General features: G+C 35.8%; 1 protein-coding gene across 6 annotated transcripts in view; it reads right to left on the reverse strand.

The window, feature by feature from the left end:
- Positions 1–464: 464 nt before the first annotated feature.
- The window catches only part of ERBIN (erbb2 interacting protein), a 99,720-nt gene continuing 82,035 nt past the window's right edge, over positions 465–18,149 (reverse strand). For 4 of the 6 annotated variants that reach the window (XM_015848557.2, XM_015848554.2, XM_032441140.1 and 1 more), the window contains 8 exons: positions 17,762–17,945; positions 15,105–16,629; positions 9,560–9,703; positions 8,631–8,762; positions 7,168–7,377; positions 6,120–6,212; positions 5,480–5,554; positions 499–3,442 (listed from right to left, as the gene is read on the reverse strand). In XM_015848557.2, coding sequence (XP_015704043.1) covers positions 3,335–3,442; positions 5,480–5,554; positions 6,120–6,212; positions 7,168–7,377; positions 8,631–8,762; positions 9,560–9,703; positions 15,105–16,629; positions 17,762–17,945 — 2,471 coding nt within the window. In that variant the 3' untranslated portion in view covers positions 499–3,334. Of the gene's footprint in view, positions 3,443–5,479; positions 5,555–6,119; positions 6,213–7,167; positions 7,378–8,630; positions 8,763–9,559; positions 9,704–15,104; positions 16,630–17,761; positions 17,946–18,149 lie in introns of all 6 variants that reach the window. The other 2 variants (XM_032441139.1, XM_015848558.2) reach the window with 2 other exon arrangements.

The raw sequence follows: 18,149 nt of genomic DNA on the forward strand, positions 1-18,149 counted from the left end.
TATTCCTAAGCAAAAAAAAAGTCCCAAATCACAAAGGTTTTGATTTTGTGTTGTTAGGTAAGGTGTTGCTTATTGCTATGTTTGCGTTCATAGAATGCCGCCAAGTATATACACACTTCTTAAAAACTCCAGTCCGAAAAAGAAACTAGAAATATTTACACAATAAATATGTGGGGGACTTCATCTTTTCATTACATCAGTTGAACTGATTCTTTAATGAACTAAGTAAGAACAGAAAGAAATAACAGAGTTTGCATCAACTCACCGCCATTCTGAGTAAGCTACACTGCTGACAGACGCCTTTTCTGTTCAAAATGTAGTTTTAGAGAAATGCCAGCACTGTCTCTCCTCCTGCTGATCCCCAATGAGAGCAGCTCAGAGAAGCCTTTCTCCCACCTTCCGCAAAGTCATCTATCTTGACAAGAGCTTGAGGTTACACACAGACACCAGAAGGAACAAACACATTTCAACCCACTGAAAACTCCAAGGTTTACTGAGTAAAGTCAGTACATCCACGTTTTATTTGATGGTTAATTTGCTAATTTACTGTAGACAAACTTTGGCCAAATGTTCCCACGAAAGGTACTAAACCTCTCCCATAAAACTCTGTTTCTACGATTCTATCATAGCCAAGCAGTTTTGTCTCTTGATAAGTCAATCTGAAAATTAAGTAACACAATACAATTTAAAACTCCTCTTAACATTAAAGTAAAATACAACACAGTATAATTCCTCAGTGATATAATTAAATGTACTGTAAAAATGTATATGGAGGTGGCCCAAGATCAGTAAAGAATCAGTTCTGCCTTTTGGACCTTTCCCTTCCCAAAGATACAGGTTACATAGAAGACCAATTCAGAATGTGTCTGTCTGTTGGTTTTTTTTTTTTCCCTTTAAAAGGCAGTGTGTGATCAAAATAAAATGACTGAAATTAATGAACGTGTGATGTGAACATTTTGCTTTTTCAATTAAAAAAATGGAAACTAAACTACCAAACGAATCTCAGAAGGGGAACAATGAAGACTGCCATGATGATAAACTACGTTTCTTTCTTTTCTTTGAAGATTAAGAGCACACAGAAAATAAGTGAACACAGAAAATAAGTGAATTTTTATCAAAATACAGCACATTTCTGCTAATATATAAAAACAAAACAAAAAAAAAATTTCCTATGTAAATATCACTGAAAATAAACTAAAAAGAATTAAAATATACAAGGAGTTGTTAAAGGGTTTCAATTAACATTATTAGAACTATACACAGTACAATAAGGAACAGTTAACATCTCTGAAAGAAGTGCAATAATATTGAAGTTCACTTACTTTAAAAGTACTGCCTGTTTATTACTGCCAGCTATGTATAATTCCTCTCTCACAGTTGATTTCCCCAGAACTAAAGGAGGCTGGTGTCGTTGCTAGCTTTATTAAATGCATTTATTTTTGTACACATGGGTTGAAAAGAAAGCAATTTCTACTTGTTTCAAACAATCAACTTGTATGTAAGTAAAAATGAACTGCAATAACTGAATATTGCTCCAATGACAGGCTAATCATTAGCCTTGATTAAAAACAGTTACTGGTCTTCTATGGCACTTTTCCCTGGTCCATAACAACCGTGTATTAATTAACACTGCAGATTGCACAGTCTTTATTGAATTACAAAGGAGAAAGAGAAAAATAAAGTTAATGTTTCTGGTAAACAAAATTAATACAAGCATAATTGAATATTTTACACAGTAATAAGGAACAAAGGCAGCCTGTGGTAAATCACTATTACATTAATAAAGTTAGAAACCCTTTAATGACTCTGAAGTGTCTAGTTCACATTTAATGTTACCTGTAGGAACAGCCCTTTAAGAAACATCATTACAAACTGGCTGGTTGTAAGTATACCCTCCCTTTGCTCTCCATCTGTACGGTGACAATAACGTAAAGATGGTAGTAAATACCCGAAAGGTTATTTACAGGGAAAACTCACCCGTATGGAAGCCTTCAGTCTGCTGGGAAATGCTGAGGCAATCTCCACCGAGGAGCGATCTCCAAAAGATGCTGCCTTAGTGGTGGTCAGCCCTTAAATGAGGTCTAGAGGAGGTGGAGTCAAGCTCCACCCCTTCCAGGAGCACAGGTAAATCACTCTCACCTGTGCTCCCACAGCTGACCCGACACCAATGATGATTACCCATTTCCCATACACCATCTCATCACAGCAATTCTCCATCACTGTTCAAAGGTTCACAAACTTGCTTTGGTTACCTAGCTCTCCATGCGTATGGTCTCCTTTTTGATTAACAAGGCAATGCAAAGGCCAAACAAAATCAAGATGACTTTCATAACCCTTCCTGCATCATCTGTTTTGAGTGTGTTTAAATATATATTACAGGCAACAATCTTAAAAACTGGCCATTTCGGTTTCATTTTAAAAAACTGAAAGGTTAAAACGGAGTACTTTATTTTATAAAGACAAAGGTACCACCATTTCCACAGAATTGGAGATCTCCATCGCAAAGAAAAAATCTCTGGGCACATTTCCACAGTGCAGCTGAAAAAAAGTATGTATTGAAGAAAACCCAACTTAACATGAATCACGTGGCAAATGAGTAATCAGTGACTACATTAGGAACAAATCCCGTAGAGTATCACAGATTTGTAATTACAGTCTTCCTAAAAAACACCATAATCTTTTATTGCATCTTCTATTGGTAGACGTACACTCCAGAACTAAAAGCCTTTTCTTCTCTGTTGATTCCAGATTTAGATAGCAGATAGTTGATTCACCTGACCTTTGTACTGTCCGACCGGCACCACCTTCCATCTACCCATTCAACTATACAGTGTGCACATATCAAAGCCAACATTTAATATCCCCTTTCCACATCTATAGGAGTGGTTTCAGCATAACACATTAATATCTGGTGAATAAAAATAAAGGCAATAAACAGCTACAGGACAGATAGCCCTGCCATCTGTCCATTGGCTACAACCTAGGCTGATTAAAGCCTCGCACAAAGTTTAGTAATGTGTATGAATTATCCAAAAATAAACCTACCATCTGTACAAAACAATAACACAGGTTTGTTCTTGGAGGAGTGATCCTTAGATTGCTATAATGCTTAAAAACAAGTTTATTCACCATATGCATTTCCAAAATGATTTCCTGTATGTTCTGTACAGTGGTTTTTTCCCCTTTAACCACAAGTTCAGTTTTTCATTTCCTGTACAAATATTGATCATAATTCTTTTCAAGTTCCTTTCATGTATAAAAATAGGCAAAATATTCAGTTTCCCAAAAGTCCTTCAATGAATCCTGTTGGCTTTATCCCCATTATCCACAGAATTTATGAAGAAATTTCTCTCACAATGATGAGTTCCACTGTGTTCTGAAAAGTCTTTAGCAAAGATACTGCTTGTCCATGATCAATATTTATGAAGCTGTATCCATTAGCCTAAAAAGAAATTTTTAGAATTGAAAATGGCAGTCTGATATTTCATGTTAGGTCATTTAAGCTTAAACTAGGTTTAAACTAACAAAATCCTACATGAATGTAGGCAATAACATGCTGCTGATCCACTCATTACATGATTAATGTCAGCAGAACATACAGGTACTTGCTAAAAGGAATTCATGGATCCTGTTAGCCGCAAAAGAATTTTGTCCCAAGAGTACTGAAAATATTTGCAAACAACCAAAAAGAAATCTGAGCTTGTAAGACATTTAATTCTTCAGCCTGAATACAGCCATGCTAAAGAAAAGCAAAGGCAGTTCAAATGATACTTCTCAGTTTACATACTAGAAATGGCATTTGTGACTGATAAATTAAGAAGTATTTAAACCTCTAACAAAAAGCATTGATAGCACTGGAGCCCTTTTAGGACCTCACTCCCTTTCTCCCCTCAGACTATATGCAATGAACTTTCTTTGTCCCATGAGCACAGTATAGCAGTGGGCCAGATTGTTCTATGAAGTTATACAGTCTTTACCTGTGTACATATTCCAGGACCTGATTGGATAAATCAGACCTCTGTGCCAGCTCTCTTTCAACAGAAGGCCGGAATTGAAGCCTCCCAGGGTCATCCCAGCTTCAATTTTCCTATGATCAAGCACCTCTCTCATTCCTAAAATGGGCCTGGCAAACATGGGCAGCCCTAAGCAGCCTACAGAAACGAGCATTCAGCTTTTCAGGATGCACTGCTACAAATTCATACTCAGTCTGGGTCTTGCAGAGTGACAGCCTGGTCTGTCCGCTGCTTCCAGCTCTGCCTCCCACCTTTCTCCCAGAGGGGCTGGTCCTTCTTATGGTGACAGAGGTCGAATCCAAATGTTATCAGAGGTGACAGTTAAGGCCAGTTGTGCTAAAAAGCTGTTCCATTTTGGAGCTGTGCACACTCATCCTATTACCCACTTACTGCTGCTACCAGCTAGACCCTTTGTTATTAAGGCAGTAAGTTGTAAATCTGCCTAGGGTTACAAAGGCAGTTTGTAATCTAAAATGTTGAGAGAGCAAAAGCAGCAATAATAATTCCATGTCATCATCTGTATGGTGTGTCCTATCCTAATATGCAATGGTATCATAAGACTTCCATGCAGTTATTTAGGCAGTGGTCACATAGAATATTTCACTTGATATATGTATTATAATATATAATTAAACTGTTATAATATATAGCAGTTTAAGTAAACTGTTCATGCAAGATGGTAGTTTAATCAAGACACAAAGTTTCTGTTTGTCTTTGAGAAAGCTGAAAAGTAGCAGAGCTGAATCTATAAATACCCTGGTACCAGTAACGTGGAGAATAAGTTTTACCAAGAGATTGGCTCTGCAACTTAAAGGGTGCTTTAAATATCCTGTTAGCCTCTTTCTGAACAATAAGGTTATAAAATCCATTCAAAAATCCATTCAATCATTTCCTTGACCCCTCCAAAAATAACTTGTAAGTTCATTAGATAATTTCAAGCAAATCTAATAGAAAACTGGTCCAAAAAGTATGGACTTGCTGAAGAAAAAAAAAAAGGCTGCAGCTGGGGGAGAGGCAGCAAAGACCAGTGAAGGCCTCAAAGACACAGTATGCAGTGCTGTAGAGTGGGGACAGCAACAGAAAATGAGCATGAGGAGTAACTGATGGCCATCATACGATTCATTATTCAGAGTATTGTATAAATGAATGACAAAGTTTAATTAACTTGCTCACATTCTACATTGAATGACAATTTTTGGATTCGTTTTTTGCCTTTAAAATTATGAAAATTAAACTTACAAAAAATATTCAGAATTCCAAAAAATGACTCAAATTGTAATTGCTTCATTTCACTTATCCTAATGTAAGGTAGGAAAAAATGGAAAGCACCATCCCAGAATGCTGAAATGGTTCCAGAGAGATACTAGTGATCTACACAGAAATGCAACATACTGCTTTTAGAAAAGGAGCAAATTAAAAATGAGCTAACACGTTACACAGGGTAATTAATTATATGACTACAGTACCTGAATTATTTTATCCCCAGGTTGCAACAACTTAGATGCTGGTCCTTCAGGCTGTACTCTGGTTACAAATATACCCTTCAAAAACAGAGGTGGAAAACATTTTTGACAATTTGTTTCATAAAATTAAGGGTGCACAGATGTAATTACAAACATTTCAAATTTCCATCTTACATAGAAGGCAATGCAGTATTATTTAATGGCTGCCTTATTTTTCCAGTCCATTTTTAAATCCAGAGCAATTGCCTTTACAGGATTACTGAAGGGCGAATTCTGATTTGCCTGACGTGTAACTCAAGCCTTTGTCTAATTTGGCAGATGTATATGTCAAAATGAATTATCAACCACAGAAATAATGCTGTAGGCTAAATCACGTTCTCTTTTAAGAGGCTTCCTAACTGTAAACTCTGTAATTCACTATCACAAATCTGTGAACTGATATCTGGTACAACCTTAGAAACCATCAGTGAAGATCACCCCCCATGTTATCATATGGCTACTGCCTCCATTTTACATAATTTTTCTTCACTTTTCTCCAACTAAGAATTTAGTGGTTTGCCCTTGGTGCTTACGTATTTTTCATATATAAGAAAACATTTTCTAATCAGAACGATTTTAAGGTACATTCCTTTAAAATACTCACATCATCTTCAGGTCTGAATGGATTTCCTCTACCACCAACTCCTCCTGATATACTAAATCCAAGTTCTGGATCCTTGTCAATTCTCACTCGAATCTAAGCAGTTACAACCAAAGTTAGAAAAACTGGCTCAAATTGTGCATTCAAAGCTACTGCAATTAATTTATTACTAAGGAATTTGGATAAACAAAAGCTTTTGAAAGGAAAAAAGTTCAAAAAGCATTTATCATAATCTAAGTGAATGCAGTATCTCATTAATTCAAGCCAAGATATCTTTGTACTTAAGTTTTACTCTAACATCACTGCTATTATAATCATAGTAGTCCACGTAGCCTCTAAATTCAAAGATATTTAGACACTATGTAAATTAATGTCATGTTCCCAGCAAACACATGCCCACCTGCAAAAATCTGTGCTTCCTATTCCTTGCTACTTCTAGCTGAATTTTAAAATCAAACCTAGCTTCTGCTTTCATTCTAAATCCTACATAGCTATCACTGTATCTCCTTTCTCTCCACAGAAGAGCTGATTAGAAGACAGTTTTACACAAAAGGTTTGTGTGTTTATTCTACCACAGAATGAAAGTTCTCTGAATTTTTCCACCAATAATAAAACAATACAGAGGAAAAATTTAGTGTCCGAGAACAGAAAGAAAGTTGCTCACAATGAAGGAGCTGTTAAATGATGCAAGAATTCCTTACTCGTAAGGATTTATACCATAAATAAAACTAATAATTATCAGGTATGTGTCAGATGTTATCGCATTCTTATCCCGTTGTGATTTAGGGCTGCTCATCCCCACATCTGCAACTTTTAAAATCATTTTGGAGAGCAATGAATAGAAGCAAGTTACTCTAAGTTGCACCATGATCTTGAATTTTTCAGTTACTCATAAATAATGAGTCAGTGATGAATAAATATAGTAAAAAAATAAATTTCTACCTCAGTAAAAAAATGCAAATATAACTTTTTGGAACTATCTGTTAAAAAAATCTACCATATTTCTCTTTATAACAGGCGGATGTCAGTCTATATGACACTATACCCTTACCTCTTGCTTTACCAGTTCATGGCTTTGTCGAGGAGAACACTGGGACTGGGTATAGGTAGGTTGGTGGGCAACTTTCAACATCAAGTAATCAATTAACTGTTCTCTAGATGGATGTCTTCCTACTGATGACTGAGGAGGGAGATGATGGACTTGGCTATAGTTTGCCTGAGGTCTTTGAGGCTGGCACATCTGTCCGTTTGTCAAAGGTATCTGAATAAAATATGAATATTGTTAATGCCATAGACTTTATTCAGACTAATCCTCCATTCTTTCTTATTTCAGTATTTCTCAATGTTTGGTTGTTTTTAATTTTAGGAACATTACTAAAATTACTCTCCTGGATCGTGTACAATCACACTGACTTTTCACAAGACCAATCAGTTCTGACCCAATGAGAACAACTCTGTCTTTTTATGTCTACTAGAACAGGGCAGACACTTTTTCACTGAGGAATATCAACCTTTTTTTTGTGTGTTTTTTTTTTTGTGTGTTTTTTGTTTTTTGTTTTTTTGGTAGTGTAAGTGACCATAGTGAAACTTAGTTGATTTTACTGTAGTTTGCATCTTTCTTGCACAAAATATTCACAGCAATTCTCAGTAAATTATATACAAAGTAAAAACCCTACACAGCTAGCAGACAAAAGTAATATGAACACTGTAACCAAAAACCTGAAGTTCACTTACAGGCTCAAGATTTAAATATCAAAACAATATTAATGATATTTATTTTCTTGAGATAGAGATAATGATGGCAGTAAAGCATTCAACTGTAAAAAGCTTCAATACATTCAAACTATTTCACTAAGGATGATGCTTAACAATGTTTCTTAATGAAGCCCCAAAGTTACTGAGATTTCAAAGTAATTCTGAGAAATGGGTGTGCATATCTCAGTTAATCTAGAGAAGAGACAATATTCAATTTACAAGATTTTCTACTGCTTCTTAAGAAAATCTGAAACATCATAGGAAAACTCTTCTTGTGTTTTGTCAGAGGTAGAGTTTTAGGCAACATACATCAAGAACTATGGAAATTCTCATTACTCAGTGTCTGTAGAAACCCAGTGGAAATCAATGAAGTTAGAAATCTGTCACTGTTTGGTAAGTTACATACACACATTTATTTTCGCTGTAGTAAGTCTTACGTGCATAGATGGTCTTTACATATAAATGCAGAACGTGTAGTATGAATTCTAGCTAACCACTGCAATGTAATTACAACAGATTTCAAGTTAAGTTCTTTAACTGCATAATGAGTTTCAATCTGCCTTCCTGAAATCATATGCAGTATCCCAATTTCAACATGTAGCTACTTTTTCAGCAAATTTTGGTGTTTTTTTTGTTTTTTTGTTTTTTGTTTTTGTTTTTTTTTTTAACGTTTTAAAGCCCCAGTTCCATCTACTATCTCAGCATATGCTTCCACAGACAGTAAGTATATCCCATCCATAATATCATGAAGGTAATTACCTGCACAGCTATTTTCTTCATGCTGTCTGGAGGGACATCTTTGAGACTAAGCGTAGCAGATGAGTAATTCTGCTTTCCTGAAATGAATACTTCATCTTGACATTGGTCTCCTGAAGCTGAAGCCTGGGGATGCTTTAAACAGAATGTGGGGGTAAAGAAGAATATCCTTTTATTATTCAAGCAAGTAAAAATCACTCATAAGATTTTAAAGTGTTTTTTTTTTAAGGGTTTTATAATTCTTTAACTTTGTTTTTTTTTATACAGAATATATAAATCCTACTGGTAAAGACACCACACTTAGAATACATTGCTGGATATTTACAAAAATTAGCATCTGCACAGGTGTCTTTGATCTCTAACACATTGTTAAGAGAAGTTAACTAACGCTGAAGGTTACTCATGCAAGGATTCACATGATAAACAGTTTTCTGGAATATCCACCTACGATATTCAGACTAAGGAGTTCTTTCCTCTCACTTAAGTTTCTTAAGAAAATATAAACTTATTTCCTTGAAATTCTAAAGTACCCAGCAATACATTTTACAGCAGCAGAATTTGTTTGGAAGAAAAAGCAGCGTAATAAGATTTTTTTCTACCGTTTTCAATTTTGGCTGAATTCAGAATTACAAGTGCTTGTTCAAAATACATACAACAAAACCAGACATCTTTATTTTTGTTCAATTGTATATAAAAGCCAATTAGAAAATTCTACTCCACAGCATTAATCTGAAAAACCTGACATTAAGGTTAAAGCATATGAAGTAATGGCAAAGTATTAAACACCTATTAAAAAATGATCTAGCACAAGTTTTATTCTATTAATTGAAAGCATTGTCCATCTATAGAAAGACAGCTATCAATTTAAAAGACAGTTCTCACAGTTCATTCTTTACCCCTCTGTATTTTGCAAGTCTCCTGTAGGTACTCACTCGAACAACGTGCACACCAGAACCTCTTCCGTCTGCAACACTCAAGGCAACACTACCCTGGCTGCCATGCAGATCCCTAGAGCTGCCATAGTGAAAGCTGCTAACAGCAGCATAATTGGAATTAAAGGACCTAGACAGCATGCTCTGAATAAAGAGGGGACAGATTTAACACAGAGATTAGTGCAGCATGCATAAACCACAAGACATGTTATACATAGACTAATATAGACATATTCCATTGTCATGCAAGATAAAAACCATGCAAGAACAGTGCTACTGTGATATACAAAACACAACTCAGTGTCTCCTATTTTTACCATTATTTACTGTAAATCAGCATGCAATCAGCAGTTTACATGCAGATTTACATGTAAATAAAGTCATTCAAATGTTCATGTGTTTGGGAAACAATGTAGGTTCACAGCTTGTCAAAATTCCCACATTTTCAATAAATTTGCAACATGTCAAGTACATTGTGGGAGGAACAGCTGGCAGTCCAGACAAACACCTGTGAAAAATCATTTCATTACCAGTTGCTACTATTTCGTCTTATTTTCCCCCTTATTACTGGTACAGTACAAACAATGACTCACATGGATACAGAGATTTTAAAGTGTTGGAACCTCATTAAAAAACAAACAAACAAAAGAAACCATTTCCATGCCGCTGCAGGTAAACAACTATGTAACAAAGCTCAAGAACAGAAAAGTGGTTTGGTTCTGAGCTATATTACTTCGCAGACCTGACCACAGCTAATACTGTCCAGGGTGACAGAAAGAAAGCAGCGGACCATACTATTTTGCCACCACAGACTTTTGTAGTTGCAAAGAACAAAACAGAATTAAAAATCTGTGCAGATGGAAACCCCCTCATATCCTACCTGACAAATGACATAATTATAAACCTCATGAAAAATCTCTGCCTTGTTGGGAAAAAAAAAAAAAAAAAGGTAATAGTAAGAGATATGATACAAAACATCAAAAACAAAAGCTGTAAAAAAAGTTGTAGCTCAACACAAAAAGAGATTCCCAGCAATTAGCTTAGGAAGCATTCTATTTCCTAGCCAGGATGAGAAAATCTGGGGTATTTGGAGAGAGAGCGGTATCCCTATAACTTTGCTTTTCATCATGAGCATGATGCAGGTTGCACATTTCTTTAGAAACTCTCCAGAGAAGACATTTCCTTAAAGGTAAGGATGCAGATGTCACCAAAAAGCCCTCTAATTTAAGAAATAGCATTTCAGGTACACTAAACTAAATAGACACTAACCAACATATATTATATGTCCCTTTTTCTCTTAAAGTTTACTAGGAACTTGTTACTCAAGAGTGGCTGAGGAACACAAATTGGAAGCTACATTATATCAAGAAAAAAAAAATGGCTATATATGTATTTTTAAGCATTCTGTTTATAAATCAGAATGCATAGTCAATAAACAGACTAATGGAATCAGCTCAGATTCAGGCAGCTAGAAGTGCTTTTACTCATCATAATCCATGAAATTTTGATATAGATTAGGAAATAACAAAATTAAAGTACCTACAGTGAACAAGACGTATGCTTATCTTAGAGTAGCCTTAGTTGGTAACCTGTACGTCTAAACATCCGCCTTCTTTTTTTCATTTCATTTTTGTTATTATTTGTAGATTCATTTCTTAGAATCAGAATCCAGCTGCAGGTAGAGATCTCTTCATTTTTCATTTCTCACCTTGGTTATCTAATTTTTAATTGTTAAATTTGATTGGAAAAAAGTATTCTCAAAGTGATTTGGGAATACTTGAAATGCTTGAAAGTAATGCTATAAAGTCTTGACAAAAGCATGCAAGACAAAAACCCTTTGTTTGAAATCTTACGGAATTCTAATGAGATATCAGATCTTTTATCCTAATGAAGAGGAACCTGAACATTTCGAAACTATCCTCTTACAGTCACAAAGGAAGGAAAAGGTATCACTAGCACTGCAAAAAATGCATCTTTGCTAGGTGATAAAATACTATTAGAGAATTACTGAGGGAGCGTTATTCATACCCCAACTTAAACAGCTCTGCCAAAATATTGGCAGAGTCAAGACTTTGCTGTTTTTTTTTAAAATGTACTTTCGTTTTTTGTTTTGTTTTTCAAAGTGTGATGCATTGATTACTGAACTCCATACAACAATGTTTCAAGCCATTGACTGTTCAGACATCTGCTCAAAACACAGAAACAAATCTGAAATCAAAATGTAAAACTAATGGGTACTGGATGCAGCTAAGTATGCAGCAGTCCGTTAATTTGTCAGTTTCAGAATATGCCTTAAATTTAGGCACTTTTATTTGTGCACAGACCTACTGAAGTAATTTTCCCTGTTGTATTATACAAGCTCAACTTGGAAATAACGGTGAGGCAATACTAATTAAAATATTTTTCCATAATAGAATAGTGGGGGGGGAAAAAAATCCAAACTGATTAAAACTGCAAGCCTGTATCACTTGGAATTCTTTATTTCTCTTAAGAAGGTGCCATGCACTGAGAACTTTCATAGTAAAGCCACCTATATTTTAGTTTCTGAACAGGAAAGTAAGCATCTACTTTTATGACTTATTTTTTACAAGTCTTGCTATACTAAATAGATACTCAAGTATTTGAAGATAACTCTTACAGATATTTACTATTGTAATTTACAGGTGGGAAATTCCTCTAACACACAATAAAATGTGTGTGATTCTAATATTATAAAAAGAAAGTATCTGAGTTTAAATTCCTAAATGAAACCTTTCAACAAAACTAGGAAGTTACTATTACTTGCCAGTAAAACCAACAAGTCTCCCTCGAAAAAGGAAGTATGACAAAATATGTTACCATTTTAAAAGCTCACCTGTACACTGAATTTAAAAGCTTTAGTAATGAGGGTGAGGAGGCAAAACTCACTGCACACTTTCCTACATCTTACTGCACGTAACCACTAGGGAGCAGCTTGACATTTAAAGAGATCTCCATCTCACAATACAATGAGCTTTGCATTAGATAAGCAAATTATTTCTCCAGAATATATACAAAAGAACTGTTTACAAGTGGTCTGATGAACTATATTCACTTTCTTTCAGCCAGGTGGATAATTTTAGCTTCAGATTTAAGATCCCTTAAATCTTGTCAAAGGAATTATAGATTATATTTACTTGGCTGGAACCTGCTATTAATCATTTTGGCAGGACTTAAAACGTTCCTCTACTTCTCCTTATGCAAACTAAATTCTTCAAAGTATTTTTTAGACTGAATGAGGTGAAAAGATGGAATAAATGTAACAATTTTTGGACTTTCTCAATTTTGCCCAATAATCCTTCCTCTACCTCACCACTGCTACTAAATTTCATAGACCAAGCAAACAGGTACCCCAGGAGCCTCACCCAGCACTGCTCCCCTCCAATCACCACCACCGATAAAAAAAAACCTCACCAAAAAACAAAACAGCCCAAAACAAAAGAGCAAGACACAAAAACCTGAACACCATCTCCACAACAAAAACCCTCCACAAGTCAAAACCCCCACACATAATTCACGTACTTTTTCCTAGTAAATACTGGATAAAAATTTAAAAAGCAATCAATTCAATAGCAGACCCAAAAGAGTCAAAGCAAATTAAGACTATTAACCCATATTGTTGTGTACAGATACAGGCACAAGGATATTAATTAAAGATTCATCATAGCGCTTAAATCTGCATACTTGATTTATCAGTGCTGTCTTACGCTTTAAAAGAATTTTGTCACAGCAATTTCCAATACATGTTTGCTCTTTAAATCAAGTACTCTCTTCCTCAAATACTGATATTTTTTTCTAGTCTTCAAAACACTTCATAAGTCTGTTCTGTAGATTAAGCTCCCATATTAGAAATGCATTTTAAGTTTAAACACACCTGATACCGTTATTTTAAAAGAACAAAGAAATATCCAGTAAATTTCTACAATTTCTACATTATCATATTTGCCAGCTGCCACACAGGATCGTATCTGCGTTTCTCATAGTTTAATTTTCATTATTTTTTTTAGAAGTCAATCCTATCCCAGAAAATATAAAGTAGACAATTATATGAGTATTCACCTTTAAACTCATAAGTCTTAGAGTGCTAAGTAAAATCTTCAAAATGCATTAAGGCCAGAATAAAAGAAGCATGCACACAAAAGGCACACTACTAATATATGTTAGATAGGTGTACAGCTAAGAACCCAGGAGCAACCAGTCCATATCCTTCTAGTAAGAAACAGTAATGAAGGCTTACATCAAGAGCATGGAAGAAAAAATATGAGCAGATATAAAGGGTATTAAGTCAATCAGTCTGCTTTCAGTAAAGGTGACTATTTAGTGCTTGTGATACCTGGATAGTTTTCAACCACGTGTTAAACACCATTCCTAACATGTGGAACATAGTGCAAGAGTGAAGTAAAACCAAATAGCTTTAGCAGCACAACAAAGTTTCCCTCTACGCTCAAACACTGCACATTTTTTTTCCTTTTCCATTGTTTGGTTTAAGATTAGATAGATGCATCCAGGGGAATAAGACTAGAATATGCACCTTTGATTAGGACTGGAACACTGTGAGGTCTGTGACAGCCTTGTAGGACAAAGGCTCCACCACACCTCAGCATAATACTTTGCATAAAATATCTTGTTCTATGCGACTCAAAATGGATCACAAGAACAGCTGTGGTGCTGATCTTTTTTTATAATTAGGAATTATGCAAATTAAACAAAACCAAATTCACTTCCCTTCCCAGGAAGCAGAATCAACCTGATGATATCCTGGCCAATACTTAGTGATGCGATTTTACAGTGGCTCTCCTGGGCAGCACAGCATATTACATTCTTCCAGTCTCTACTCAATTCCTTTGAAGATGCAAAACTGTTCACATCTCCATATCAGCTCAAATTTTTGATAAGGCACTAAGGTACAAAAAGAATCCCGTTCATCATCTCTAGTTATATCAAAATCTCCTGTGATTTCCTGAAATGAACAAGATTTTTATGTGCTCTCATCTCAGTTATAAATATTCATTCAACAGTCTGTCAAATATCCAGCTTCAAAAGATAACTGGCTTGGAGGCAAATAAATGTTAATTATACATCTTTTCAGCTCCTCAGCATCACAAGCTGTAGACCTATGCTACAAAATGCATTTTATTGATTTTTTTTTTCTTGTTCCTGAAGAAATACTGAAAAAATGCAGAAGAGAAAGCTCAAGAAAGGTAACCGGATAGTGTAACATGAAGACAATGCCATGTTAACAACAATTACCTGACCTAACAGAGCTGGACTTGCAGTCCAGAAGGTCAACAGGACATTTAATGTATTCAAAGGTAATTGGACCAAGCTGGCAAGTACGATGTAAAAGGGAAAAATTTCACTTACAGACAGTTTTTCAGATACTCAGCATAAACATGTTTACGTTTTAGAAGAAGTAGTAGTACAGAAATATAGTTTAACTGGTAATTGAAAACTGCTCAAAAAATAGGTAATTAACTTACACCATGCCTAGATTACAGAAAAGTAGAAAGAATAAAATTATTTTTACCTTTTCTAGCTTTTTAGCCTCAATATGTCGCAGCACCTGTTCCCTCCAGTCATGAGGGACTTTACTTTTTCCTGTAGGGTCTAACAAAGAGTGCTCAGAGTTAACTCTTGGATTTGATCTCTTTGAAGGGCTAGTCCGAGAGTAATTAAAGTCACTAACTGACATAGTTCTTTCTGGTATTTCATTCACTGACGGACGAGCACTCTGTGGTCGAGGTACATTGGGACCATCAATGCTGTATGTCCTGGCAGAAAGAGGTCTCTGCTGCCCTGACATTACTGGTGGAGCTCTTCCCATTGAATGCAAATCTCTGTATGTCAAATAATCCCCTTCAGGAACCTGGGCCCGCCTTGAAGGTCCAGCATCACCAACATTTACAGAAGCAGTAGAGGATACACTGCTCTGTCTTTGAAGAGTGTGCCTTGTTGCTCCAGGGAGCAGTCTATCGTTTGGTGGAACAGCCCACATGTCTATATGTCTACCAGACATTCGCTGATGAGTGCTATATGCAGCAGTGGCACGGACATTGTTGTGATTGGAGAAATTCATATTGGCAGAATGTTTTACATAGCTGGGTGCTTCTGTGCTTTCAGACCTCAGCAGACGTGAAGGAGGTAAGCTGCTCTGTTCTACTTGAGTGCTTTGTTTCTGGGGCCACAAGGTGTCTTTTGCTGTTGTACTGCTGCTGTACTGAATATTATACTGGGGAGTAGAAAACATCTGTGGACCACCTGTCACTGATCCTCTCACTACATTAGCACCTTCAGGATTGTGATTTGAGTCCAACTTGAATGGAGTTTTTGTAGATGATATTAAATCAGATGATGATGATGACCCAGGAAAAACCTGCAGAGGCTGATCATACAGAAGAGTAGCAGATTTACTCCTGACTATGTTCTTTCCATCTGCACTACCAGATGAAGATTTTACCACTGAGTTTGGCTGTGGAGATACACCATCACTGACAATGTCATAGACTTTCAGGCCACCAGGGTCCATACTGGTGATGCTGTGAGACTTCATCACAGTTCCACTTCTCTGTGGCGACAGATCTTCAGTGCTCCGTGAAACAGACAGCTCAGTGGAAGAGTCACCATCAACTGTAGTGCTTCTCATTAGTTCATCTTTACTGGGAGACTGTACTGATTCCTCAGGATGTCCATTTACTTTATTTATAGGATACTTATTCCCATTTTCCAAGTGCTCACCTTCTTCTTTCATAATATTATTCATAAAGCCCTTTACTGACACTACTTCCTGTGGTTTCACTCTTTCTGTGGGAACTGGCACTGCCTCTTCACTAACCAGTTTATTGATATTCATGTTTATTTGGTCTAACTTGTGAGTCTCCTCTGTAGGAGTACTCAGATCCACACCTTTTTCTATCAGACCTATTCTTTCTTCAATGCTCAGTTCATATTGAGACAGATTTGTAACTTTCTCCTGCACATTTGTGTTTTCTTCTGCAGTAATGTTCAATTCACCTCCGTTTTGCAAAAGATTATTCAAATTTTCATTTTCTCGCCTGCAAGAAAAGATAACCTGTAAGCAATATTCCAAAGGGACTCAAGATATTCCTTCAAGAAACTTCAGAAAAACTGGTGTGCAACACAGCCATGCTGTGCACACAATACAGGACAAAAATCAATTCACATATAAATTTATGATTTGCATAAATCTATCTTACAATTATAAAAATACGTTTGAGAGGTTTGCCTTGCTGGCTAGCATCATGTTCTGATTTCAAACAGTGTACAGGAACTGTCAGGGCCTGAACCAACAACTAAGAACCTGTTGAAGGGACAGAGCCAGCCCTGGGAGCAATTCACCTGCACAACCAGTAGGGGTGGACCCTGACTCCATCCCTCCCTAACAGACTAAAGAGCTGATAGCCACAAGTGAAGGATCTGTACTTGGATGTTACCTCCTTTGGAGTGTTCAGCAAGCTCAGATCATTGGAAAGGAGTAATCAATTCACTATTGTTGGACTGTGACCTCTGTCTTTCTTGAGTGATCCAAAACTGGTTTAAAGCAGATGTATCTGCTATCGCCTATCCTTAAATAAGGTTACTTAACTTCCACCGGAATAATTAAGGGTAGTCTAAAAATGCTTAAAAGTATAAAGGAACAGTAACCTAAATTTCTTATAAAATACTTCCGAGCTCCATGACAACTGTAGGCAAAATTCTTGCTTTCATTGACACACACACCCCCAAAAAATTCAGAAATCTTTAAGTCCATTTTTTAAAAGATCATAAAAGCTTTTTTATAATTATATTAGCAATCAAATGGATCTTCAATATTTTCAAGACTATGCAAATAAAAGCAGAGCTTTCAAAATGGTATACTGGAAGTATTTTGCAGGGACAGCAGAAATTAAGGATGAAATTATTATACCCTATTGTAACAAGAGATGGAATCATATATTTCATACTGAAATTGGTGTCTGAATTTATCCTTTTTTTTTTCCCCACTCCTTTTTATCTTGGAAAAAAAAAAAAACAAAAAAAAAAACCCTACTTCATTACCTAAGTTTTAATATTTCAAAATAATATAAAGACTATTTAATGAATAATTAAAGGAATGCACACGTAATATGAAAATTGAATAATGTTTTGCTACTATACTTGCTTAGTTTTATACAGTATTTTACAAACCTGATCTTGGATAAAACAGCAGCGTGCGTTTCTTTGTCTGGAGAACAGAGAGAAATATCTTGGCTACTATCAGTATTTAAGGAAACAGAATCTGACATTCGAGAAGGAGAGGAACAGTTGCTGTTATTTTGATTACTGTTGTGGGTAGGTTCATCTGATAAGGAATCAGCATCTTTTGAATCATCTGTAACAGAAAACAATGCCAATTTAGTTATTGACACAGCCTCTTAACATGTTTAAATCACAGTGCTTAGAAATCAAACATTGTTCCTCAATGATACTTACTAGCTTATATATTAACTTGCAATAATACCTTTGCAAACTTTTTATAAATTCACAAAGACTGCCAGCAATAGTTCTTACTACTTCTGAAATGCTTGGCTCAACA

The sequence above is a fragment of the Coturnix japonica genome, chromosome Z (assembly GCF_001577835.2).
Source record: "Coturnix japonica isolate 7356 chromosome Z, Coturnix japonica 2.1, whole genome shotgun sequence".
NCBI lineage: Eukaryota > Metazoa > Chordata > Aves > Galliformes > Phasianidae > Coturnix > Coturnix japonica.